Source organism: Eretmochelys imbricata, chromosome 2 (assembly GCF_965152235.1).
Source record: "Eretmochelys imbricata isolate rEreImb1 chromosome 2, rEreImb1.hap1, whole genome shotgun sequence".
NCBI classification, from domain to species: domain Eukaryota; kingdom Metazoa; phylum Chordata; order Testudines; family Cheloniidae; genus Eretmochelys; species Eretmochelys imbricata.
The window spans coordinates 74,215,339-74,241,458 of NC_135573.1; the positions used below are offsets into that span (position 1 = coordinate 74,215,339).

A 26,120-nucleotide genomic window follows, 5' to 3' on the forward strand; every position below is an offset into this window, starting at 1 on the left:
TACTTTTGACCCAATCAGTAGAAATGTAGAAATTCTATACCCATTTTAAAATTAAGTGGCACAGCAACTGTTTTTTATACACAGCAGTATTGCCTACTTCTGTTGTTGTATACAGCTAGCAGAAAGACACTTGAAGTTGATTTGGTTTAAGTATTTATATTTAGAAGAAAATAACTAGTTCCCCATACCGTGACATTACAATTGATGGTTTCTGTAGTCCTGAATCAGGCTAACATGCCAAAATATTACTGCTTCTGGCCCATGGGAGGCTTATGAATAGTATTTTCCTTCCCTCCAAGAGAGAAAATTCCATTGCGATTAAAATCTAAAAGCTGAATATCACTAAGTCTTCATAACTTGGGTGTGGAAGTGTGTGCTGAGTTGCTCTGCCAGCCAGCCCTTTACGCTGACGGCTTTTTCTTGGTTTCCTGCATAGAGATTACTATACGGCATGCCTCAAATGTAAATGGCAAGACTACACCCACAATGCTAAGTAGGATGACTACAACTGTAGTAGGGGAAGGAACTGGCCTCTATGTCAGAATAAAGGCATGGAAGAAGAAACTGTTGATTGTAAAAGTGTCAAATGATTAAATTTCAATTAAAATGTTTCAGTAAATGCAATATTAAGGCTGACATTTGCTGTTGATTGCACATTTCTTTAAAATCAGAACTACAGTTCAAATTGTAGAAAATGGTAGTTCTTATTAATGTTTTCGAAGTTGCACACATTTATTTTCTTGATAATTTAAGTTTTCTTTGTCTTCAGCACAATGCATTCAGGTCCCCTCTTGCCCTTTTTTCTTCTCCTGAGAAACAATCTGCACTCTTTCTGCTCAACATCTGGAGGCTGGAGCCTTCTGATCTTTAATATGGCCCAGAGTCTTGTGTCCTGGGATTTGTGGCATTTCAAAGGGACAATGAATATATCACTCACTTTCACTAACACAACTGGACATGAGCTGCTGTTGTTTAATATGATTCAAATACAGCTTAGCTGCATTAGAAAGAGAAGCATTATCACCATGGTACCTAAGCACTGAATGGGAGCCTTGGTGCAATTATTAAATAGTCAATATAAATCCAGAGTTCACAATGGAAACATTGAGAGACTGATTGCTAAAGGAGCAAGAACAGTGGAGAAATGGTTCAAAATGAGAACCATATCCAGAAAGGAATTTACAAAGTTGCTCATTAGTTTCCTAAATGAAATGGCACCTTACAACTTTACTGCTCAAAAAATTATGCAGCTCTCGGTTTGCTTCTCTAAATAATTCCAGCTGGAGGTGGAAATCCGTCCTGACTCCCGCACAATTATACAATAGTATTTTTTTTATTACGTTTACACATGTGGAGAAGATAGTTCTATTGATAAAAACAATCTAATTATTTTTATACAAAATGTCTTTGATATAAGCCAAACACTTCCTGTCATTTTTCATCCTCTGCAGCAGAAGCCAGGTCAACTCCTCTCCCCACTGAGAGACCCCTTACCTCATGTTGCGTATTAACAGGTTCTGCCCATCTCTTTATGGCCCAATATCCTTACAATACTAGCTCACCTCCATCCATGGAACCCCTGCCAGTTCTCGACTATCCCAGTGGTTCTGTCCTCCCAATACTGTTGCATCTCCCTCTTCAAGTTTCCAGGCCTAGAGGATTACAGGGGTTAAACAGGGCCTGGGACTCTGCTGCCCAGAGCGCTGACATGACAGCCAGAAATTCCTCCACCTGACAACACTACTCTGACAGACTCTCACAAAATCCTTGGGAGTGGGATATCCGCTGGGCATGAAATCCTTGTAATACATCACTGTCCTGAAATCGAAAACGACATGTGGTTGTAATAATTATGTTTATGATAAAGGCAAAGGATATTTCAAAGACAAAGTAGGCCCAAAAAGATAATGGAACATAGGAATAAGTCTAAATTTGAGTGTCATGCATTAGTTAAGCAAGGAATATTGGTTTTATTAATGAGATTGTGTATCTGAAGAAATTTCTTTTTCAATGGACCGAGACATTTTTGATGATCGGGTCAGATAGCTGGTGATGCATTGGAGATCATTGGGCTTGCTGGATAGTCTTAAAAAGAGATAAGTTTGGGTAGTGATGCAGTCACTTGTTAATGAAAACAAGACAGTTTTGCAACTCTTTTCTTAGCCCTGGTCTACACTAGGACTTTAGGTCGAATTTAGCAGTGTTAAATCGATGTAAACCTGCATCCGTCCACACGATGAAGCCCTTTATTTCGACTTAAAGGGCTCTTAAAATCAATTTCCTTACTCCACCCGACAAGTGGATTAGTGCTTAAATCGGCCTTGCCGGGTTGAATTTGGGGTACTGTGGACACAATTACACGGTATTGGCCTCCGGGAGCTATCCCGGAGTGCTCCATTGTGACCGTTCTGGACAGCACTCTCAACTCAGATGCACTGGCCAAGTAGACAGGAAAAGAACCGCAAACTTTTGAATCTCATTTCCTGTTTGGCCAGCATGGCAAGCTGCAGGTGACCATGCAGAGCTCATCAGCAGAGGTGACTATGATGGAGTCCCAGAATCGCAAAAGAGCTCCAGCATGGACTGAACAGGAGGTACGGGATCTGATTGCTGTATGGGGAGAGGAATCCGTGCTATCAGAACTCCATTCCAGTTTTCGAAATGCCAAAACCTTTGTCAAAATCTCCCAGGGCATGAAGGACAGAGGCCATAACAGGGACCCGAAGCAGTGCCACTTGAAACTTAAGGAGCTAAGGCAAGCCTACCAGAAAACCAGAGTGGCAAACGGCCGCTCTGGGTCAAAGCCCCAAACATGCCGCTTCTATGATGAGCTGCATGCCATTTTAGGGGGTTCAGCCACCACTACCCCAGCCGTGTTGTTTGACTCCTTCAATGGAGATGGAGGCAATACGGAAGCAGGTTTTGGGGACGAAGAAGATGATGATGAGGTTGTAGATAGCTCACAGCAAACAAGCGGAGAAACTGGTTTTCCCGACAGTCAGGAAGTGTTTCTCACCCTGGACCTGGAGCCAGTACCCCCTGAACCCACCTAAGGCTGCCTCCTGGACCTGGCAGGCGGAGAAGGGACCTCTGGTGAGTGTACCTTTTAAAATACTATACATGGTTTAAAAGCAAGCATGTGAAAGGATTAATTTGCCCTGGCATTCGCGGCTCTCCTGGATGTACTCCCAAAGCCTTTGCAAAAGGTTTCTGGGGAGGGCAGCCTTATTGCGTCCTCCATGGTAGGACACTTTACCACTCCAGGCCAGTAACACTTACTCGGGAATCACTGTACAACAAAGCATTGTAGTGTATGTTTCCTGGCGTTCAAACAACATTCGTTCTTTATCTCTCTGTGTTATCCTCAAGAGAGTGAGATATCATTCATGGTCACCTGGTTGAAATAGGGTGTTTTTCTTCAGGGGACACTCAGAGGTACCCGTTCCTGCTGGGCTGTTTGCCTGTGCCTGAACAGAAATGTTCCCCGCTGTTAGCCACGGGTAGGGGGGAGGTTTGAGGGGGTAGCCACGCAGTGGGGGGAGGCAAAATGCGACCTTGTAATGAAAGCACATGTGCTATGTATGTAATGTTAACAGCAAGGTTTACCCTGAAAGAGTGTAGCCACTGTTTTATAAAATGTGTCTTTTTAAATACCGCTGTTCCTTTTTTTTTCTCCACCAGCTGCATGTGTTTCAATGATCACAGGATCTTCTCCTTCCCAGAGGCTAGTGAAGATTAGAAAGAAAAAAAAACACACTCGTGATGAAATGTTCTCTGAGCTCATGCTGTCCTCCCACACTGACAGAGCACAGATGAATGCGTGGAGGCAAGTAATGTCAGAGTACAGGAAAGCACAAAATGACCGGGAGGAGAGGTGGCGGGCTGAAGAGAGTAAGTGGCGGGCTGAAGACAGGGCTGAAGCTCAAATGTGGCAGCAGGATTCAATGCTGAGGCTGCTGGAGGATCAAACCAGTATGCTCCAGTGTATGGTTGAGCTGCAGCAAAGGCAGCTGGAGCACAGACTGCCACTACAGCCCTTGTGTAACCAACCAGCCACTCCACCACAGAGGATTGCCCAAAGAACAGAAGGCTGGCATTCAATAAATTTTAAAGTTGTAAATTTTTAAAGTGCTGTGTGGCATTTTCCTTCCCTCCTCCACCAGCCCTCCTGGGCTACCTTGGTAGTCATCCCCCTATTTGTGTGAAGAATGAATAAAGAATGCATGAATGTGAAGCAACAATGACTTTATTGCCTCTGCAAGCGGTGATCGAAAGGAGGAGGGGCGGGTGGTTAGCTTACAGGGAAGTAGAGTGAACAAAGGGGCGGGGGATTTCATCAAGGAGAAACAAACAGAACTTTCACAGCGTAGCCTGGCCAGTCATGAAACTGGTTTTCAAAGCTTCTCTGATGCGTACCGCGCCCTCCTGTGCTCTTCTAACCGCCCTGGTGTCTGGCTGTGCGTAATCAGCAGCCAGACGATTTGCCTCAACCTCCCACCCCGCCATAAACGTCTCCCCCTTACTCTCACAGATATTGTGGAGCGCACAGCAAGCAGTAATAACAGTGGGAATATTGGTTTCGCTGAGGTCTAAGCGAGTCACTAAACTGCGCCAGCTCGCCTTTAAACGTCCAAATGCACATTCTACCACCATTCTGCACTTGCTCAGCCTGTAGTTGAACAGCTCCTGACTACTGTCCAGGCTGCCTGTGTACAGCTTCATGAGCCATGGCATTAAGGGGTAGGCTGGGTCCCCAAGGATAACTATAAGCATTTCAACATCCCCAACAGTTATTTTCTGGCCTGGGAATAAAGTCCCTTCCTGCAGCTTTTGAAACAGACCAGAGGTCCTGAAGATGCGAGCATCATGTACCTTTCCCGGCCATCCCACGTTGATGTTGGTGAAACGTCCCTTGTGATCCACCAGAGCTTGCAGCACTATTGAAAAGTACCCCTTGCGGTTTATGTACTCGCCGGCTTGGTGCTCCGGTGCCAAGATAGAGATATGGGTTCCGTCTATGGCCCCACCACAGTTAGGGAATCCCATTGCAGCAAAGCCATCCACTATGACCTGACATTTCCCAGGGTCACTACCCTTGATATCAGCAGATCTTTGATTGCGTGGGCTGCTTGCATCACAGCAGCCCCAACAGTAGATTTGCCCACTCCAAATTGATTCCCAACTGACCGGTAGCTGTCGGGTGTTGCAAGCTTCCACAGGGCTATCACCACTCACTTCTCAACTGTGAGGGCTGCTCTCATCTTGGTATTCATGCACTTCAAGGCAGGGGAAAGCAAGTCACAAAGTTCCATGAAAGTGCCCTTACTCACGCGAAAGTTTTGCAGCCACTGGGAATCGTCCCAGACTTGCAACACTATGTGGTCCCACCAGTCTGTGCTTGTTTCCCGAGCCCAGAATCGGTGTTCCACAGCATGAACCTGCCCCATTAGCACCATGAGCATGCATTGGAAGGGCCCATGCTTTCAGAGAAATCTGTGTCCATGTCCTGATCGCTCATGTGACCGCGCTGACATCGCCTCCTCGCCCGGTATCGCTCTGCCAGGTTCTGGTGCTGCATATACTGCTGGATAATGCATGTGGTGTTTAATGTGCTCCTAATTGCCAAAGTGATCCGAGCGGGCTCTATGCTTGCCGTGGTATGGCGTCTGCACAGAAAAAAGGCGCGGAACGATTGTCTGCCATTGCCCTGACGGAGGGAGGGGCGACTGATGACATGGCTTACAGGGTTGGCTTACAGGGAATTAAAATCAAAAAAGGGGGTGGCTTTACATCAATGAGTACTTCAGGCAGGACTTCACGGAGGGTTCCAATAAGAAATGGTGCACCTAATTAATTGTTCTTATTGGAACAAGGAGGTTGGTCTAGCCTCTGATTGATACATGGCTAGATTTACCTTGCTGCACCTTCTCTGTGAGTGACTGCAGTGTGACCTAGAGGAATGAGTCCCCTAGACAGGGGAGGGGGGGGAAGCAAATGAGTACAAAACAAATCTGGTCTATTTCTTGTTTTGATCCACTCCATCTATCTTTTACATCTTTGGCTGGGAGCAGACGGTGCAGAAGGACTGCAAGCCATCCTCATCTCTTGCCTGTCCAGCAGAAGATGGTACAATAGGACTGCTAGCAATCCGTATCGCCTGCCTGCTCACCATAAGATGGTTCAATAGGACTGACTGCAGGACTAAAGAGAATGACCTGGTCAAGTCACTCCAAATTTAGTCCCTGCGCCCATGTCTGCCCAGGCGCTCCTGGTCAACATGGCCAGGAGCATCTCGGACATGACGATGACGGCTGCCAGTCCTACTGTACCGTCTGGTGCTACAAGGCAATGGGTTGATGCTGCTGTGTAGCAATGCAGTACCACGTCTGCCAGCACCCAGGAGACATACGGTGACGGTTACCTGAGCGGGCTCCATGCTTGCTGTGGTATGGCATCTGCACAGGTAACTCAGGAAAAAAGGCACGAAATGATTGTCTGCCCTTGCTTTCACAGAGGGAGGGAGGGAACGGGGGCCTGACGATATGTACCTAGAACCACCCGCGACAATGTTTTAGCCCCATCAGGCATTAGGATCTCAACCCAGAATTCCAATGGGCAGCGGAGACTGTGGGAACTGTGGGATAGCTACCCACAGTTCAACACTCCAGAAGTCGACTCTAGCCTCGGTTCTGTGGAAGCACTCTGCCGAGTTAATGCACTTAGAGCATTTTCTGTGAGGACACACACACTCGAATATATAAAAACGATTTCTAAAAAACCGACTTCTATAAATTCGACCTAATTTCGTAGCGTAGACATACCCATATATTAACTCCTTAGCAACAAGTTAAAAATTAGTCACTCCAATGCAAACCGACTGAAGACAGTAGGCTTCCACAGATGTTACTCAGGGTATGATTTTGCCTACAGAATCTTTATCACTGATGATTAGAGCCCTGCACGGATACAAAATTTGTATCCGCATCCGATCCACAAATATGATCTTCGGATATCTGCATCTGCAGATGTGGATATCCGCAGACATAAAGCAGATATCTGCAGATTTGCAGGGCTCTAATGATGATGTACAATATGCAAGAAACCTGCTTTACTTTCAGATCCCATTCTAAGTGCAGAATTGGCAGAGAAAACATCTTAACTTTCATACTGAGGAAATCATAGCACCCCACAGTGTCTGTTTACCGTGTCACTTCTCAGATTAGGACAGCACTGCAGGGGAATGCAGAAAAGTTACTAACTGATGTCAGAACTATGGCAACAGAAACTCGATCCTGAACTGGTAACTAAGCAAAATAAGAAAGAACAGATTTGTTCTAAAATGTAGTGTGGGGCAACATTTTTTAATGTGTTTAAGTGACTTCAGAGCCTAAGTCAGGGGTGGGCAAACTTTTTGGCCAGAGGGCCACATATGGGAATAGGTTTCAGAGTAGCAGCCGTGTTAGTCTGTATTCGCAAAAAGAAAAGGAGTACCTGTGGCACCTTAGAGACTAACCAATTTATTTGAGCATGAGCTTTTATTGGTTAGTCTCTAAGGTGCCACTAGTACTCCTTTTCTTTTTATATGGGAATAGAAATTGTATGGCGGGCCATGAATGCTCACAAAATTGGGGCTGGGGTGTGGGAGGGGATGTGGGTTCCAGGGTGGGGCCATAAATGAGGAGTTTAGGGTGCAAGAGGGGGGCTCTGGGCTGGGGCGGGAGACTGTTTGGGGTGGGGGGGGCAATGGCTCCAGCTGGGGGTGCGGGCTCTGGGGTGGGGCTGGGGATGAGGAGTTTGGCATGTAGGAGTGTGCTCCGGGCTGGGACTCAGGGGTCCGGAGGGCGGGAGGGGAAATCAGGACTGCAGAAGGGGATCGGGGGCGCAGGGAGTGGCTCAGGGGTACTTTAAGCAGCTCCCTGAAGCAGTGGCCAAAGCCCCCCACTGGCTCCTATGTGGAACCGCGGCCAAGCGGCTCTGAGCACTGCCCTGTCTGCAGGTGCACCCCTGCAGCTCCCACTGGCTGCAGTTCCCAGCCAATGGGAGCTGCAGGGGCAGCACCTGGGTCGGGGGCAGCATGCAGAGTAGAGCCCTCTGGCTGCCCCTACACATAGGAGCCAGAGGGGGGCCATGCTGCTGCTTCTGGGAGCCGCATGGAGCGGCCCCCAACCCTGGTCCCCGGCTGGAGCATGGGAGCAGGGCCATACCGCTGCTTCCGGGAGCAGCTTGGAGTGACCCCCGACCCTGCTCCCACCCTAGAGCACTGGAGCGGGTAAGCCCCAGACCCTGCTACCAAGAAGGAGCTTGAGGACCAGACTGAAATGGCTGGAGGGCCTGATCCAGCCCATGGGCCGTAGTTTACCCACCCCTGGCCTAAGTCCCATTGATTTGCAACGAGAGATAGGTTTCTAAGTCCTCTTGCGATTCTAGCCCTTAAGAACCTAATTCCCACTTAAGACTCCTAATTCCCAGAATCAGATCCCACTGAAATCCATAAAATCTCCACTCATCTGCCTCCAAAACCCACAGGTACTAAACTTGCTAAGTACCTAAATTCAGGTAGTAAAAGTTCCCTAGGTGCCTATGTTTCTGCCTCTAAGCATGTGCACCACATAGCCCCATGCCAGGCAGCTGGACTCCTAAGGTCCAGAGTGTTTCATGAATCAGGAAAAGAGGGGCATTCTTCCACCTAAGTCACCTGCAGGGCCCGAACAAGTAAGCATGCTCTGACCTCACCTACCAGATTGGGCCCCAATAGGTGAGCTTACACCAACCAGCTGGGGGAGAAAGGAGCAAGAGGAGCTCCCTCATAACTTTTAGCTCAGCCGGGATATGGGAGACCCCACGTTCAAGTCCTCTCTCTCAAGAGGGGCAAGAAGGGATTTGAACATGGATCTGTCACATCTCAGGGGAGTGCCCTAACCACTGTGCTCAGAGATATTCTGATGTGGGTCTTCCTCCATCTCTCCTGTTGAGGTTAGTCCACATTGAACAAATAATCAAAGAATCACAGGGGCTGGGGGAACAGTACATGCACAAGAACACATGCACAAGCAAGCATGCCACTGACTCTGTAGCCTAGAGGTTAGAGCACTCCCAAAGGAATTGGAAGACCTTTGATCCAATCCCTCTGCTTCAATAAATTTTTAAAATTATTTAAATAGGAGAGATTGAGGGATGCCCATATCAGAATATCCCATAGCCCACTGGGAAGGGCACTCGCCTCAGAAGTGGTAGATCCCAGTTCAAATCCCTTCTCCACCTTAGACAGAGGGGACTTGGACTAAGGGCTCCCACATCCCAGGTGAGTACCCGAAGCACTGAACTGAAAGTTATGAGGGAATTCCATCCCTGCCTGCTTCTTGCTAAAGAGACATAGGTGTCAAACTCCAAGAGAGGGTTTGCAGCTGAGAATTCCAAGCAGAGGGAGGCACCTCATTGCAGCTTAGGCGAGAAACCACCCAGCCTGCTGGCTTTTTGTGAGTCCTGTTCTGAGGCACCCTTCTCTCCCCATTTATTGTAAAGGGAGCCAAGGTACCTAATTCATTCTTTGTGAATCCCAATGATTTTTTTAGGCACCTAAAAGTTAGATCAGTGTCACCACACCTAAGAGTCTTTGAAAATGGGACCTAGGCACTTTAGAAATGTTACCCTAAGGTCCAGAATTTTTGGAGGCATTTAGGTGTTGCTGTGCCTAACTCATTTGAGACCCTAAATCTATTTTTAAAGTGGATTTCGGCACTCAGGAGCCTTAAAACCCATTGACAGTTGATGGGATTTAGGCTCCTATGTGCCTAAATCCATTCTGAAAATCGATTGAGGCTTCTAAATCAGTTAGGTATTACAACAATGAGCATAGCAATGCCTACATGGCTTTAAAAATCTGTGCCTAAGTATCTCCACATAGTCTACTAATAAACTGGATACTTAAGAGGTTTTTTCTTTAAAGATTTCTCAGCTATTCCATAAATTAAAAAAAACGAAATTAGATGCAAACCCCTGCAAATTATAACAATGAAGTTGTAACAATCTGACCATGTAGATACAAAACTTAAGATTGATAATCCTTATGCTTTATTGGGAGAAGAAAATGGGCACTGAACGCACAAAGTAATACATTAAAAATGAAAGCCCAGCATTAATTTTATATGTATTAATCATTAAACACTTCAGTCCATAAAAATTATGGGTGTTAACATTGATGGGAAGGGACACACCTTGTGTGTTCACTGATGGGTCAAAAAGAAGCATCTTGTAATGAGCATGCATGACATAATAGTTTCGGTGAGAACAGAAACAACTGCAGAGTACAGCAATGACTGTTTTAGAGCTACATAGCACTTGAGGCTTAAGTTTCATATTTTTAGACTTCCTAGAATTGCTTCCCTGAACATGATTTTAATGTTCCTATTTTCAATGGCTAAACAGTACGTTAGGCATTAACTTTTTGTCTTTAGATAAGATTTAGTAAACTAAGAATTTTGAGAAAAAGCAAGTTTAGTTTTGTTTTGAAGAGGCTTAATGGAATGTTTCATCTATTCCTATGCACCTTCATGCCACTCTTATGATGCTTTTTAAAACATCTTTGGCAATAGTAGCATGGAAAAGTCATGCTAAATGTATCCATATGTTTAGGAATTTATTATGATGCATGCAGTCCCCATGGAGTAATAGAAGTTATTGAATGCACATCAAAAACACCTAAGTGATTTAGGAGCACAGGTTAATAAGACATGCTTCTAAATCACATAGGTGCTTCTGAAAATCCAACCCCATATGTCTAAGAGTTTGTGTTGTGATGCAACCAGGTATCCACTGAACACCTGAATGAAATAATGTATTCTGGATTGTAAGACCTCAAACTCGTCTTTCCTTAAATGGTGTGTTAGCCTCAGGCAGTCAGTTAAAAAAAAACAAAAATACCCTGCTGTTAGGCTTGCCAACTTCCTAATCGCACAAAACCAAACACCCTTGCCCGGCCCCCTGCCCTGAGGCCGACCCGTGCCCCGCCCCCACTCACTCCATCCCTCCACCCTCCATCACTCACTCGCTCATTTTCACCAGGCTGGGGCAGGGGGTTGAGGTGCAAGAGGGGGTGAGGGCACCGGGGTGGGGCCAGAAATGAGGGGTTCAGGGTGTGGGAGGGGGCTCCAGGCTAGGGCAGGCTGGCTCTGGGGTGGGGCTGGGGATGAGGGGTTTGGGTGCAGAAGGGGGCTCTGGGCTAGGTGGAGCCTAGGGGTTCATAGTGTGGGAGAGGGCTCTGGGCTGGAGCAGGGAGTTGGCGTGTGAGAACGAGTATGGGCTCTGTGCTGGGGGTGCAGTTTCCCGTGTGGGGCCAGAAATGAGGGGCTCAGGGTTGGGGCAGGCAGTTGGGAGGAGGTATAAGGTGCAGGCTCCAGGAGGGAGTTTTGGTGCAGGAGGGAGCTCAGAGTTGGGGCAGGGGGTTGGGGGACAGGAGGAGGTGCGAGGAGAGGGTTGTGGATGGTGCTTACCTCGGGGGGTTCCCCAGAAGCAGCGACATGTCCCTCAGTTCCTAAGCGTAGGGGCGGCCAGGCGGCTCTGCACAGTGCGCGCTGCCTCGTCCCGTAGGCGCCACCCCTGCAGATCCCATTGGCCATGGCTCCTGGCCAATGGAAGCTGCAGAGTCAGTGCTTAGGGCGGGGGCAGTGTGCGGAGCCTCCCAGCTGGCCCTCCACCTAAGAGCCGAGGGACACGTTGCCGCTTCTGGGAAGCCTCATGGAGCCGGGTACGGAGCCTGCCAGCCCCACCCCAGCTGAAAACCAGACAGCTGGCAACCGTAACTGCTGTGCTTATTCAGTATTTCAGGATCAGTAATACTTATTTGGAATTCATTATATTAAATTTGTTTTTCCTAAATCTTCTCCTGTCTAAAAACTCATTTTAAGCATTTTGCTCTGGACATAATGTGTTCCATGATCATTCTAAGCTAAATTTAATAAATAAAGGACAAGTAATGAAAAAGCTTCACATGGGTAAAAGTCAATTTAACTTTAAAAGTGACAGTTTGAGAAGAAACAAATAATTTTAACAGAAATATGCAAAGCTGTTGTTTTATTTTTAAAATTTTATTCCTTGTGAGTTTTTGCTGAATTACTATTAATGCCCATGAAAGAAAATAACTGGTGTCTGTTTAGAGTTTATGAGTAACTGCTTGGCAAGCTCTCTCATGAAGCTCTGCACATGGTCTTAAAAACTGATTGTCAACATCCACTGTACTCTAATGCTAAACATCATACGGAAAACATTAAGGAGTCACTTACACTGAGAGTCTACTGTGTAGCAGGACCTCAATACAGTATGGTAGTGCCTTAAAAACATGGTTCAGTTTCACAGCGCAGACAGGATCAAACTATGTTTTAATCATGTTTTCAAGTCACATTACAGCCTTCACTTTGCAGGGCTGCAGTGTGATTAGAGAACAATGCTGAAATATGTTTCAGTTCTGCCTGCACTGCCAACCGAATGTTTGGGAACAACTGGTCTAAAAGGGTCCCACAGCACAGGCTTTCATAGTGTGTACACAGGAATCTTATTTATTTGGCTGAAAATAAATACATTAAGCAACATGTACCCAAATATTTATGTATCCTTTTCCATCAATTAAAAATACATTGAAAAAATGTTAAAGCAAAACAAGCACATTCCCCTCCTGTATACAATGACAAGAGAGCAAAACACACTTCTTCCCACTTGTGGAATCCTCAAGTAAACTTCACCCCAGCCACCCTCAGCCTTGCTCATAAGAAGGGCCCTACCAAACTCACAGTCCATTTTGGTCAATTTCAGTCATAGGATTTTAAAAATCATAAATTTCAGCTTTAAAATGTGAAATTTCATGGTGGTGTAATTGTAGGGGTTCCTGACCCAAAAAGGAGTTGGGGGGTGGCTGCAAGGTTATTGTAGGGATGGTTGCGGTACTGCTACCCTTACTTCTGCGCTGCTGCTGGTGGCGGCTCTACCTTCAGAGCTGGGCAGCTGGAGAGCGGTGCCTGCTAGCCAGGAGCCCAGCTCTGAAGGCAGACCAACTGCCAGCAGCAGTGCAGAAGTAAGGATGGCATAGTATGGTATTGCCACCCTTACTTGTGTGCTGCTGTCTGCAGAGCTGGGCCCTCAATCAGCAGCCACCGCTCTCTGGCTGCCCAGCTCTGACGGTAGTGCAGAAGTAAGGGTGGCAATACTGCGACCCCCCCTAAAATAACCTTGTGACCCCCCCTGCAACTCTTTTGGGTCAGGATCCCCAATTTGAGAAATGCTGGTCTCCCCCATGAAATCTGTATAGTATAGGCTAAAAGCACACAACACACCAGATTTCACAGGGGCAGACCAGATTTAACGGTCCGTGATGCGTTTTCATGAACATTAATTTACGCTAGGGCCCTGCTCAAACATGGTCTTTACAGCATGCTCTGAAGGTAAACACATTTGTATGCATCAGACCAAAGGAAGTATTAGGGGAGTAGATTCTAAAGTTGAGGTTTCCCCACAGAAGAGCCTGGCTGGGACGTCCCTTTATGTTAACACTGAAGGAGTTTTAGTTCAAGCACCTCCACTGATTTTCCATTGTGGCAAAATAACCTCTGGGGGAAAGGCTGTCTCAAGTAGTGTGGTTCCAGACACAAGGAGAACAACATTCAGCAGCCCCCTGTGGGCGGCATGAGAAATATAAAGTTGAATATTATGCTGAAAACACTTGGTAATAGTTGGATGGATTGTCAGTGGCAAGAGACTTTCTTTGAACAGAGGACCAACATGTACTTCTTTTAAAGCAACTGGCATCCTGCCCTACTCAAAGGAGATGGAGGATCTCGTACTTCCCCACTGGACTCCACAAGACAGGAGAGACAAAGATCCAAAGTACAGAAGGCAGCATGAAATTCTCCCAACACGTCCAAAACCTCCAGAAGTGACCCTCGCTGTAATGACCTAATTTTTGTCCTATTCAGATGTTACTCTGCATCCATGGACAAAGCAAACAGTTTGAGTACCAACAACTGTATCTGCAATGTGACGAGAAATGTCCTCAGAGTGGAAGGGACTTATATCAACAGTCAAGCAAAGAAAACGCATATTAACCAAACCATTCATCACTTGAAATAAGTTTCCTGATCAAGACTTTGCAGATACCATAGTGAAGACAAGTGCCATGGTATAAAAATTCCAAATGTCAAACTGTGTGTTGGTTTTACAATGTGGTCTGGCATTCACTAAAGACAAGGTAGAGAATTACCTATTTTATACACACTCATGTATACATACATATATAATTCATTTATATACAAGTCCTCTCTATTTTCATATAGCCTTGCATGACTCATTTAGAAAACACATTCCAATACCACAGCAATACATTCACAAGCGATCTTATAACAAAAAAACTCAATCAACTGTGCATACACCATGGAGGAAAAACAATTTTAGTCAAGACAGATTAGTTATAAATCTTATTTAAAACCTATTTTTACTCATTACAAAAATAACTTGACCCTTGGGAAAAGTATGACAATGAAGTTGGCCTTCTATTTGAACTAATGTAACTTAGAAATAAGGCTGCTACGTCTAGGGATCCCAATGCATTAAAACCGGTTAGGTTTTTTTGTTTGGTATAGAGGAATGACAGTCTACAGTGCTCTAGATCCTTAGGAGAACATTATGACAGTAGATTGACATGCTATAATGACACGTGCAGTTGAAGATATACATTTTCATATTCAGCTCAACAATCAAATGCAAAACCAATTCAACCTTTTTGGCTAGAGACCAAGAATGACTAAATACCCTCCCCACCAGCACCACCCAAAGTTAAGATAATTCCAAGGCTTTTATATTTTGGAGAGTGTTCCTTGTCTATGTTGTCAAAGCTAAATTATCAGAGCTGCAGACTAAATTTAGATTCTCCAGGGCTGAATTAATCCATAACCAGTCCTTTTGGCACATCACTACTACAGCAGGCATTCTGAAAGCACAGGGGACACTACACTGCACTCGACCTACTTAGCAAGGACAAAAACACAGCCAAGACTCAAGATGAATACAAATACTGTGCAACTGTAAAAGCAGCCTCTTCCTTTGCTGCTTCTCATCCTAGCTCTATTCATCTAACCAGCTACTGGGAAACAAACTCATCTCTCTATAGTACATACACTCTTAATGCCACTCCTTAACTACTTAACAGCAATGAAAAATGAAGAAAGAATCCAGTGGCCTTAGCTGTTCTTCCTTCCATTAAAAATGGTCACCTGAAGCTTTTCACTGCAATATTTATTTAGAACTCAAAAGCATACCCAAAGGCACAGTGTCATCCTATTGTTTTTCCTTTATACTCAAAATGTTTAAAACTGTCTCTGAAGTATATGCTTTACTCCAGTGTGTGCAGGACCTGAGTGCCATCATTTCAGCTGGCATCAGTGGGAGCCAAGGATGTTCATCATTCTACAAAACGGGGCTTTAGTGTTTTGCACTCAAACAGTTGATGATTTTTCCTTTTGTTTTTTAAGTTTGACCCTGTAGTTAGCTTCTTCTGGCATTTGGATTGCTTCTTGCTGCCAAAAATGAGCACAAATTGAAAATGCATAAGACTGCAATACAAAACGTAATGCTTTTTTTATTATTTATTATTATTATTATTATTATTAAAGAAAGCAAAACACCCTTACAGTTTTTTATTAGGAGATAAAATCCAGTTATCTTAGTCGCTCTGTAACTCACTAGAATACTGTGAAATGCTTCCAAGTGTTACAAAGTTTCCCACATCCTCCTTCCCTTTGAAGTCCTCCAGAAATGCTCATATTTTATGGAAACTAATGTTAAACTGCATGAAGGTTGCAAATGCATTAGGAACGATGGCCAAAATAATGTTAGAATGAATGAATTAGATCAGCCGTTCTCAAACTGTGGTCCATGCAGCCCTTGCTGGTGGTCCACAGACAGCTCGCTGGTCACAGGATGCTAGCTTGCCTCCTTGCTTGCATCTGCTAAACTGCATTAAAAGACAACTAAAAAAATACAGCAAGTGCTTCCTTAATATTACTTTGCCATGTAAACAATCACTGTAGCTGCCACAGGAATTTTCTTTAACAACATTGGTGGAGGAGGGGACAGGGAGACGGGTCTGTGAAATCAAAAATGGCAAGGGAAGTGTCCATCAGACTGTTGTGGTCCACATTATGAAAATTGTTTGCAAGAACCTGTATCAGTGTCAATATTTCAGACACAGATCTTTTTCGACTGTAGAAACTTTTTTTGGGGGGGGGGGGGGGGGAGAAAACCTGGATTTGTGCTGGAAATGGCCCACCTTGATTATCATACACATTGTAAGGAGTGTGATCACTTTAGATAAGCTATTACCAACAGGAAAGTGGGTTTGTTTGGGGGGGGGGTGGGGGAGGGGGGAGAAAACCTGGATTTGTGCTGGAAATGGCCCACCTTGATTATCATACACATTGTAAGGAGTGTGATCACTTTAGATAAGCTATTACCAACAGGAAAGTGGGTTTGTTTGGGGGAGGGTGGGGGAAAGGGGGGAGAAAACCTGGATTTGTGCTGGAAATGGCCCACCTTGATTATCATACACATTGTAAGGAGAGTGATCACTTTACATAAGCTATTACCAGCAGGAGAGTGGGGTGGGGGGAGAGAAAACCTTTTGTAGTGATAAACACGCATTTTTTCATGCTTTGTGTGTATAAAAACAAACATCTTCTGTATTTTCCACAGTATGCATCCGATGAAGTGAGCTGTAGCTCACGAAAGCTTATGCTCAAATAAATTGGTTAGTCTCTAAGATGCCACAAGTACTCCTTTTCTTTTTGCGAATACAGACTAACACGGCTGTTACTCTGAAACCTGTAGAAACTTGGACACACTCTCACACCAAAAACTGCAAGATTGAAACCTTGAGTGGATTCTGGATTGGAGCATTTAGGGAGTAGAATAAGAATGCCTGAGAAAAAAAATATAAAGCTAAAATCTCAAATTGAATTGGTAAATAAATGTAAAGCAATTTGGTCTATCAATGTTTGACTATAAAAATAACATGGGAGAATGGAAAAAAATATACAAAGATAGAATCTGAAAGTTAATACAATCCTAGATTTCATTTAATACTAAGTACGGAAAAGGTGGGAATGAGAACTCTGATAAAGCAGCCTTTTTTCAATTCCTCCCATGATACACCCTAAAATCCTTGCTTGAAGACACAGAAAGAGGTCCTTTGAGAACGTCTCATGTAATAAAACAAGACAATGAATTCATAGCATTTTTCCTGCCAACTATGGACAATCCAGATTTAGAGATTTAAGATCTCTAACTTTCACTGCATTCTCCACATTTAAGTTTTTTTTATCAACTATTTTTCCTTTTTGGTTATGGAATTATATCATGAAAGCTTTTATTTAAGTCTGCAAACATTCGAGATGATGGGGTATTAGCTTCGAAGCTTAACTTTAGACATTTCAGAAGTATTTGAATGGTCATACAGGAACAAATCAATAGCTCATCCTGTCCACTATGCTTCCTGTCTTAAATCGTGAAAAATGCTGGTAGTTGTGGGAGAAGGTGTCTATCCTCATGTACCTTATTGCGTCATATTATAAGTTTAGATGCCAATACTTTGAAACAATTTGCCAAAACCAATACTCAGACAAATGTATGGAACTTAATTAAAACACCAGCTAGGTGTAGTGGTTTTGCTTCAACTAGACACTCACAAAAAAAACCAACCCAAGATGATCTCGGTTCAGCAAAAACAACATGCTATGATGCAATATTTTAAACTAGTCATCTTATGTTTAGCAGCTATATTAGTTACACTGACCTGTACTGTATCAACACGACTTTCACAAGTCCTGTAGTGAAATTTGCTTATGTACGGAAAGAGGACAGATTTCTGCAAGTGGATGGGTTGTTCCTTCATATCAGTTTTGGATTGTTTTGACTGCTCTGTGGAGCTTATATTCAGATAATTTAGAATCACAGAAATGTAGGGCTGTGAGCTCTTGAAGTCATCTTGTCTACCCCGCTGCCACGTATATCTAGACCATCCTTGTTAGGCATTTGTACAACCTATTCTTAAAAACCTTCAGGGACGAGGATTCCACATCTCTTGGAAGCATATTCCAGAGCTTAACTATCCTTACAGTTGGAAAGTTTCCTTAATATCTACCCTAAATCTCCCTTGCTGCAAATTAAGCCAATTACTTCTTATCATACCTTCAGTATACATGAAGAGCAACTGATCACCATCCTCTTTGTAGCAGCCCTTAACATATTTGTAGACTTATCAAGTCCTCCTCAAGACTAAACATGCTTAGTTTTTTAAAGCTTTCCTCAGAGGTCATATTTTCTAACCTTTTATTTTTGTTACTCTCCCCTCTGAACTCTCCCCAGTTTGTCCACATCTTTCTTAAAGCGTGGTTCCCAGAATGGACATAGTACTCCAGCTAAGGCCTCACCACTGCCAAGAACAGTGGGACAGTTACCTCCCATGTCTTACATACAACCTTCCTATCAATACACTCCAGAACTAGCCTAGCTTTTTTCACAATTGCATCACATTGTTGACTCACTCAATTTGTGATCCACTGTAACCTCCAGATTCTTTTCAAAGGTACTACTGCCTACCCAGTTATTCCCCCATTTTGTAGTTGGGGATTTGATTTTTTTTTCTTAAGTGTAGTTCTTTGCACTTGTTGTCACTGAATTTCATCTTGTTGATTGTTGGACTAATCTCATCCTACCAAGTGCTTGCAATGCCTCTCAGCTTGGTGTCACTAACAAATTTTATAACTATACCCTCCACTTCATCATCCAAGGCATTAAGAAAAATATTGACTAGTTCATGACCCAAGATAGACCCTCTGCGGGACCCCATTAGATAACATCACCCCAGTTTGAGAATGAACCCTTGATCATTACTCTTTGAGTATGGTCTTCCACTCAATTATGCATCACCTTAAGTAATTTTATCTACACCACATTTCCTTACTTTGCTTATGACAATGTCACGTGGGACTCTGTCAAAGCCCTACTAAAATCAAGCTATATCAGGCCTGGATCTTTCCCTTCCCTTCCCCCTTCCGCCCCCCCATCCACTGGGATAGTAATCCTGTCAGAGGTTCTTGACAAATCTATACTGGCTATTACTTATAATCCTATTATCCTCTAGGTACTTACAAAACAATTGTTCAATCATTTGTTCCAGTACCCAGTAAGCTAGCATTTTGGAGGACACGATTTACCATATCTTTCATGAAAATCTGACTGAGATGGACATCTACAGAAGAAGTGGTAAGTAAAAATTAAATGTCTAACATGGATCATTCTTACAATAAAACGTCAACTTGGTCAACAGATCTAATTTTTGATGAAGTGGTTACATGGATTCAGTTGTCCTGAACCCCCAAAGCACTGTCTTAGCAGATATGAAGTCATAGCATGCCAGGTAAAGAGTTTGGAGCAATGATCTTATTAGATCTCCTTCACAGAAACACTTTTCATTTTGAAAAACTACAAACAGAAGCCATGATGCAAGTGACACCGCTCACTGCCACCTAGTTACAGAACCTGCTGTTTTACAGACAGCTTGCAACCTCTACTTTTATTAAATCATGGAGTTCCTCAAAACATCTTCTCTATTCCTAGATCTCATTGACTGCATTGCCTACAGCAAGGGCCTGTCATAGATGCAGTGGAAATAAGCAGATGTGCCTGGCACACTGTAGGAACACCTTGCAGCAGTTAAATGATGCTTTCTTCAAACCGACTATGTCCCACTTCATTTCACATCACCACTTTTCTGTGATTTTTTGTGTGCCCTCCAACAAGGATTTCAGGACACTTACCACTGGTGAATAACCCTTGGCGTATTTTATTCATCTGGGTACCCACCATTGCATTAGCGTATAATGTTGCTTTCACTAAGGTTGTCACTTTTCAGATAATATAATTCCCAGTTTTGCACCAACGTTTTAAAGCTTTCTTCAGTAACTGTACTATGCATTTAATACAGACACTCTCTATTACATTCCTTTCCTTTGCTGCTTAATCATCATATTTATTACTAGATTTTATCTGCAGCTTTATCTAGACTCTTCGTGTTCTGCATTCATTTTGCTTCCCCAAACAACCTTATCCTTCCATAAGTTATTTTTAACTCAGCTACACAAAACACATGGTTGGATATATTCTTCAGACTGTCTTCCCTCAAGAGAGCTATCCTCTGACACAGAAGGCATTAGAGGTATACATTTTCATCAAATCAGATTTTTAGGTTCAAACATTTTATGAATATACAGTATTTTAAAATAATATCTTACCTGAACAAAGTTGTTCGACTTTTGTGTAGTTTAAAGCTACTATGTCATTAACCCATGCAATGATGTCATGTCTGCTCATAGTCTCTTGGGTTATAGAGGTAGAATACACGTTGACCGCCATTCCCCAACTAGAAAATAAAAGTTAAATAAATAAATCTGCTTGACATTTGAATGAATTTATTTGATACATACATTTTTAAAAGAGCAAGTTTCATGTAATTTCAATCAGTGCTAGCGAAGGAAACAAAATTGCACAGTCTGTAAGAAAGAGCCTGCATTAAACACACCTTTTCTCTTTTCTGGAGAAAGGAGGCTAACTCCACGTAAATTTTATAACCCACTTTGGCAAGGGGATCTCCCAAAGGTCCCCTCCTATGCCAACTATAGCAGAAGGGCAAAGAGCAAACTTTAAAGAAGAGAATATCATACAAAAGTTTGTGGTATTTAGTTAGGATGGTAGCTAGGATGATGGCAATTCTTTTTAGCGTACATCTACTAGGAGCAAAGCTGAAGGGTAATTCAGAGAAAGCATGGTCTAAAGGAATTTGATCAGGACTAGTGAGCCGAGACTCTGAAGTTCTAGTTCTGTTTGCCACTTACTGCTGTGTGACTCTGAAGTCATTTAATATCTCTATCAGTTTCTCCAGCTACAAGTTTCCTTATCTAGGTGCTGTGATTAGTTAATATACATAAAGCACACTGAAGATGTATGATGTTCTACAAGTGCTACATAATAAATATACTAGACTACATAGATCATAATAGTTATGAGCATGACATCAGCTCAGGACAATTATTGTAAAATAAAACAAAGTTTGAATACTCTGGAATGTAATGGAAAACAAAAAATTTGAAAAAACACGCAAAGAAAGAAAAGCTGTAAGCTTAAGTGTGGTTTTGTTTATGAAGGTGACTAAAATTAGCACCTTTTAACTCAATATGATATATGTTCCTTAAGCATATTTGGAGCTCTCTCTCTTGCTTTATTGACAAAAATAAGCTTTCCCTACTTTGACTCTGGTTAATTCTACAGACCCAATACAGTTAGCTACAGGGGACTGAGACAAATTCTTTTCCGATTCATGCCTCAAATTTCTTTTAATTAAGTGCAATATGTTTCCACCATTCCTTTTGTGCTGAAAAACATATCAGCTCACTATAAAGTTTGCCTCCAAATTCTATTCTTTCTATTTGAGATACTGCGGATATGCCTATACTATAGCCACTCAAAGTATTTTCTGGGGAAATATGGGAGGAGTCACAACCATGCCAAAATACAATGTATGGTATGTTATCCTGCAAAAATCAAAATAATTTGTCACAGAAAACGGACAGTAAATTAAAAAAATCTCTAAGTAGCAGTAACCTGCCATCAGCAAGAATCCATGGAATAATGAAGACAAACATATACATTTCCATGGATGTCCAAATGGATGAGCTGTCTATCAATGGCGTGCACAGGCTTCCTCGCAGACAAGAAGACTGGAAAAGCTTGCTACATATCCATACACCCTGGACCTTTACTATAGATTTCCCCATATTTGTAATTGTGCAGTGCTCCACATCTTTCTTAAAAGATTATTCATGTGTTAACAAGTTTTCAAATGAGTGAATTTATTGTAATGTGCCCAGGAGTCTATCCAACCTAACAACATCTAGTGGGAAACCCGAGGTAAGCGGACTGATGTTGGCTTGATTTGCCTAAAATGCTACCAAGGTAGCCACAGCAGTAATGAGTCGAGACATGAACTACAACTGTCTAGGGAAGAGTGGGACCAGGCCAGAGTTGCCCAGGAAACAGAAGATGGCCCAGACTGGAGCTAATGCATAATCTTTAACAGTTCCTGGGGATAGTGAGAGATGGTCAGGGCAATTTAGATAGATATCTTTGAGGAGACTGTGCTAATGGGAATACTGTTTGGGAAAGATAACAGATCCTGGGTTAGAGGGACCCTGACTTAAGTGACAAGTCACAAGGATCTTGTAAATTGGAAGTACTTATATTTGAAGTGTAATATTCAATATACTTTAAGATGTTTACTGAGTAAGATGGTTTGTCCTGTTAATCCCAATAAGTGGTTCTAGGAATTCTTGTTCAAAGTAAGGCTTGATAAGTTGCCCCTTACCAAGACAGAATGAACCACCTCAAGATGACATTGGTAAAATTTGTAAAATTCCAGTTTATTCTCCATTTTTAGAGTACATTTCAATCAATGCATCCGATGAAGTGAGCTGTAGCTCACGAAAACTTATGCTCAAATAAATTTGTTAGTCTCTAAGGTGCCACAAGTCCTCCTTTTCTTTTCTCAATCATTTGTACATTTGTGAAAGAACTGGAAATATTAATTGCTAGACTACTGGAAACCTGCCACATTTTCAGACCTGGAAGCTCTGAAACTCACAAAACTGCTTTAAATCTTCAGCAAAAGTGAAATTTTATTCTTAGAAGTAATAAGATGGTTTGTGGGGGACCCACTGCTTATGCCTCAGTGATTCCTTATAGAAAATGCTCAGTTTGCTAGTTTAACTGCCAGCCCTGAAATTCAGCCTTGGATCTGAGAGTCAAGCTGGGTTCTCTCTCTCTCACACACACATAGTAAAGGTTCTATTTGCCAAATTATGCTCTCAGTGAAACCTGGGTAGTCCCATTGTTGTGTTGACTGCACTGGTGCTGAGGGTTGTTCACTTGGTAAACATTAAAGCAGGAACAATTTTTCAACATCTGGACTGAGTTGAGGAGCATTGACAAGGATTTAGCAAAAAAGAGTGCCTGATTACTTTTAAAGGCCCATTATTATGGCCTGTTAGAAACTTATCTCCCAAGGCCAGCACTGAAGAGAGGTTGGGTAGGCATAAATTTGTGTCTGTTACTGAACATTACCTGAAATTTGAACTTAATTTTTGCCAACCCTGAGACATGTGGGATTTCTTTTCTCCTTTCTGAGCTAAAGAAACATCAAGAAGATTTTCATCTCTGTGGTTTTAGTATTAAAGAATACAGTTGACCTGTTGACTCTAAAAACAAATAGCCAAAGAAATCTTCAGTGAAAATTTAATACGTTAAGCTACTCTTTTTTAAAAAAAATCATTAGTTTTTCCAATTACCAGCAGTTTGGGGCCAGCGAATTTAGCCCATCAGAAATACAGTTAGACAAATATACATCTGTCAAGAAGGAAGAAAGTAATAAACCCATCATAGCACTCTTCCAAAAGCTAATACCAAAGAAAAACCCACAACGCTTATTACCTTCAGTGACAGTGGTAACATGAGCTACATGCTATACTACACAGAAAGAACAACTCCACAGAAGGAAAACTGTGCAAGGAAATTAACAACATGAAATTTAAAAGGATGCCCTGAAGTAGCTCTGTAACTTGCATAGTGTTGGTACAACAGTAAGAAAATATTTTATTACAATCAGGGGTCAAACACAAATTTCTTAAGGTTAATGCTAAAGAGATGACAATTTTCTATTTACAAGTCTAGATGTATATTTTTGGCCATATCATGTCAGTTTTTAAATATGACCCATTTTAAAATAGAAATTTTCCATGAAGTCATTGCGGGAGAGCGACTTCCACTCAATCAAACACAATGATAAAGCCCTTTATTTGCAATGGTTTATACTGTATTGCATTCCTGAATCTTCCTTTATATCTAGGGTGACCAGATAGCAAGTGTGAAAAATCGGGACGGGAGTGGGGGGTTATAAGGATCTATATAAGAAAAAGACCCAAATATCAGGACTGTCCCTATAAAATCGGGCCATCTGGTCACCCTATTTATATCTTCTTTTGAAATAGTTTACAATGTACCACTAAATTCTTTGTACACCACCCTGGAGTTTATTCCAATGGAGGAGGTTTTTTAAATAAACAAAGAAAAAGCTTAGGTGTAAGATCACATTTAAAGTAAGTGTGTTCTAAATCGGTGCTCATTTTCTGTATGGATGCTCACACAGACTATCTTACTATAAATCAACAACTATGCAGGAAAAAACAATCCACTACATGTAACATGGGCCAAATTTTCTAAAGAGCACAGTACCCAACATGCTCATCTTTTGAGAGTCTGCACCAAATTTAAAATACATTCAGTAAAGTGCAACATAATGGCTAAGGAGGCAGAAAGCTGTGTTCACAACTACTGACCAAGCAACTAAGAACTTGCAGATTTTATTATGTTTGTTACCCTGGCTCACCAACCTTTCCCATGCCCACTTGTTTGCATCGTTGACCTGTTATGTTTGTCTTTTTGACTGTATGCTCTTTGCGACAGGGACCGTCATTCATTGTGTGTCTGCACAATGCCTAGTTCAATGGGACCCAACCAAACTGTAGTCTTTCGGCAAAACCACAATACCAATGTTCAGCAACAACTAGAGATAGGAGTTAGATCTGGAACTCCATCTTGGGCCTTCCATACCCCATACTTCATAAAAGTTCAGAGCAGAAATTTGCGGCTCACAGACCTAACAGCGAAGAGTTAGAAAATGTGCTAGTTAGAAAAAAAGAGTCATTCATTTCAATTATGAAAACCTTAAACTGAAATCCATAGAATTGCTAATTAATATTGATCAGTTTTCACATTATATTATTAATTCAAGCCCTGTTTCAGCAAGACACTTATGCATATGAGTAACTATGCACTTGAGAGTCTCATTGATCTCTTCGGGTACGTCTATGCAGGGCTGGGAAATTGCTGTGCAGGTGTTTGGGCTCAGGCTGGAGCCTGAGCACTGGGACCCCACAAGCGTGGGTGGGGTCCTGAGCCCAGTCTCCAGACCAAACCCAAATGTCTACACTGCCATGTTTAGCCCTACAACCCAAGCCCCAGTCAGCTGACCTGGGCCAGCTACAGTTATGTCACAGGTCTTTTATTCTAGAGTAGACATATCAGGATTAATCAGGTGCTTGAAGTTATGCACATGCTTACAATAACCTGATGGATCAGGGTCTTACTAGTTTAGCATATCCCTTGATAATACATAGTCTGATCCAAAACAAAACTAGATATTTGTGGGTGGCACAATATACATTACAGGGTGTGATAAAAGTGTTCCAGAAATGCTTACAGATAATTATGACCGATAAGAGAAATCATCATCGAGTTATATTTGGGGAGAACTTTTTGAATGTGAAATATTTACTTAGCAATGTTTTTTTTCCCTAAAAAGCAAACAATTGTTGGCAGCAGAAGTTATTTCTGCCAAAAGCAGTAATAGAGGCCAGATAAAGGATAAAACAAGTGAGGAGTACTTCCAAATTAGTTTACCCATTTTATGGAATGTATGAAACTATCATTTTTCAAGAAACAAACAGGACTTTTGTAGATGCTAGAAGTAGGATAAATCTGTGGATAAATGGATAAAAAGATTGTTAAAATGGGAAAATCTTATTCTAATAATGCCAAGGGAAATCATTCCAGAAGTCCTCCCCTGACAGTACCCAAGATACACATTTTGAATAAAAGGAAAGCTCTCAGAACAAAGCTGTTGAAGCAAAAGATATGAACAAATAGGCCAAGATATAGATGAGTGAGTCTGCCCAGGTCTGTGTGGGAAATCCATTTAAAATGAATAGCTTCTGCAAAAGAATAAAAAGCTCAAAGCAGCAGAAAAACAGGGAAGCTTATGATTCACTCTGGCCATTTTTCTATGGGAGAAAAATTATTGATGTCATCCTGAACTGGGGGGGATGGAGGAGAGAGGTTGTTTTAAGATTAGACCTTTGCTGCTGTCTTAACACAGATTATGTACAGATTCAATGTTCAGTTTTGATCATTAGAGA

The 26,120-nt window shown here is 42.5% G+C and overlaps 1 protein-coding gene across 2 annotated transcripts in view; it reads right to left on the reverse strand.

Moving 5' to 3' along the window:
- The window catches only part of MAPRE2 (microtubule associated protein RP/EB family member 2), a 159,352-nt gene that overhangs the window by 46,255 nt on the left and 86,977 nt on the right, over positions 1-26,120 (reverse strand). For both annotated transcript variants that reach the window (XM_077810307.1, XM_077810306.1), the window contains one exon: positions 20,331-20,458. In XM_077810307.1, coding sequence (XP_077666433.1) covers positions 20,331-20,451 — 121 coding nt within the window. In that variant the 5' untranslated portion in view covers positions 20,452-20,458. The remainder of the gene's footprint in view (positions 1-20,330; positions 20,459-26,120) is intronic.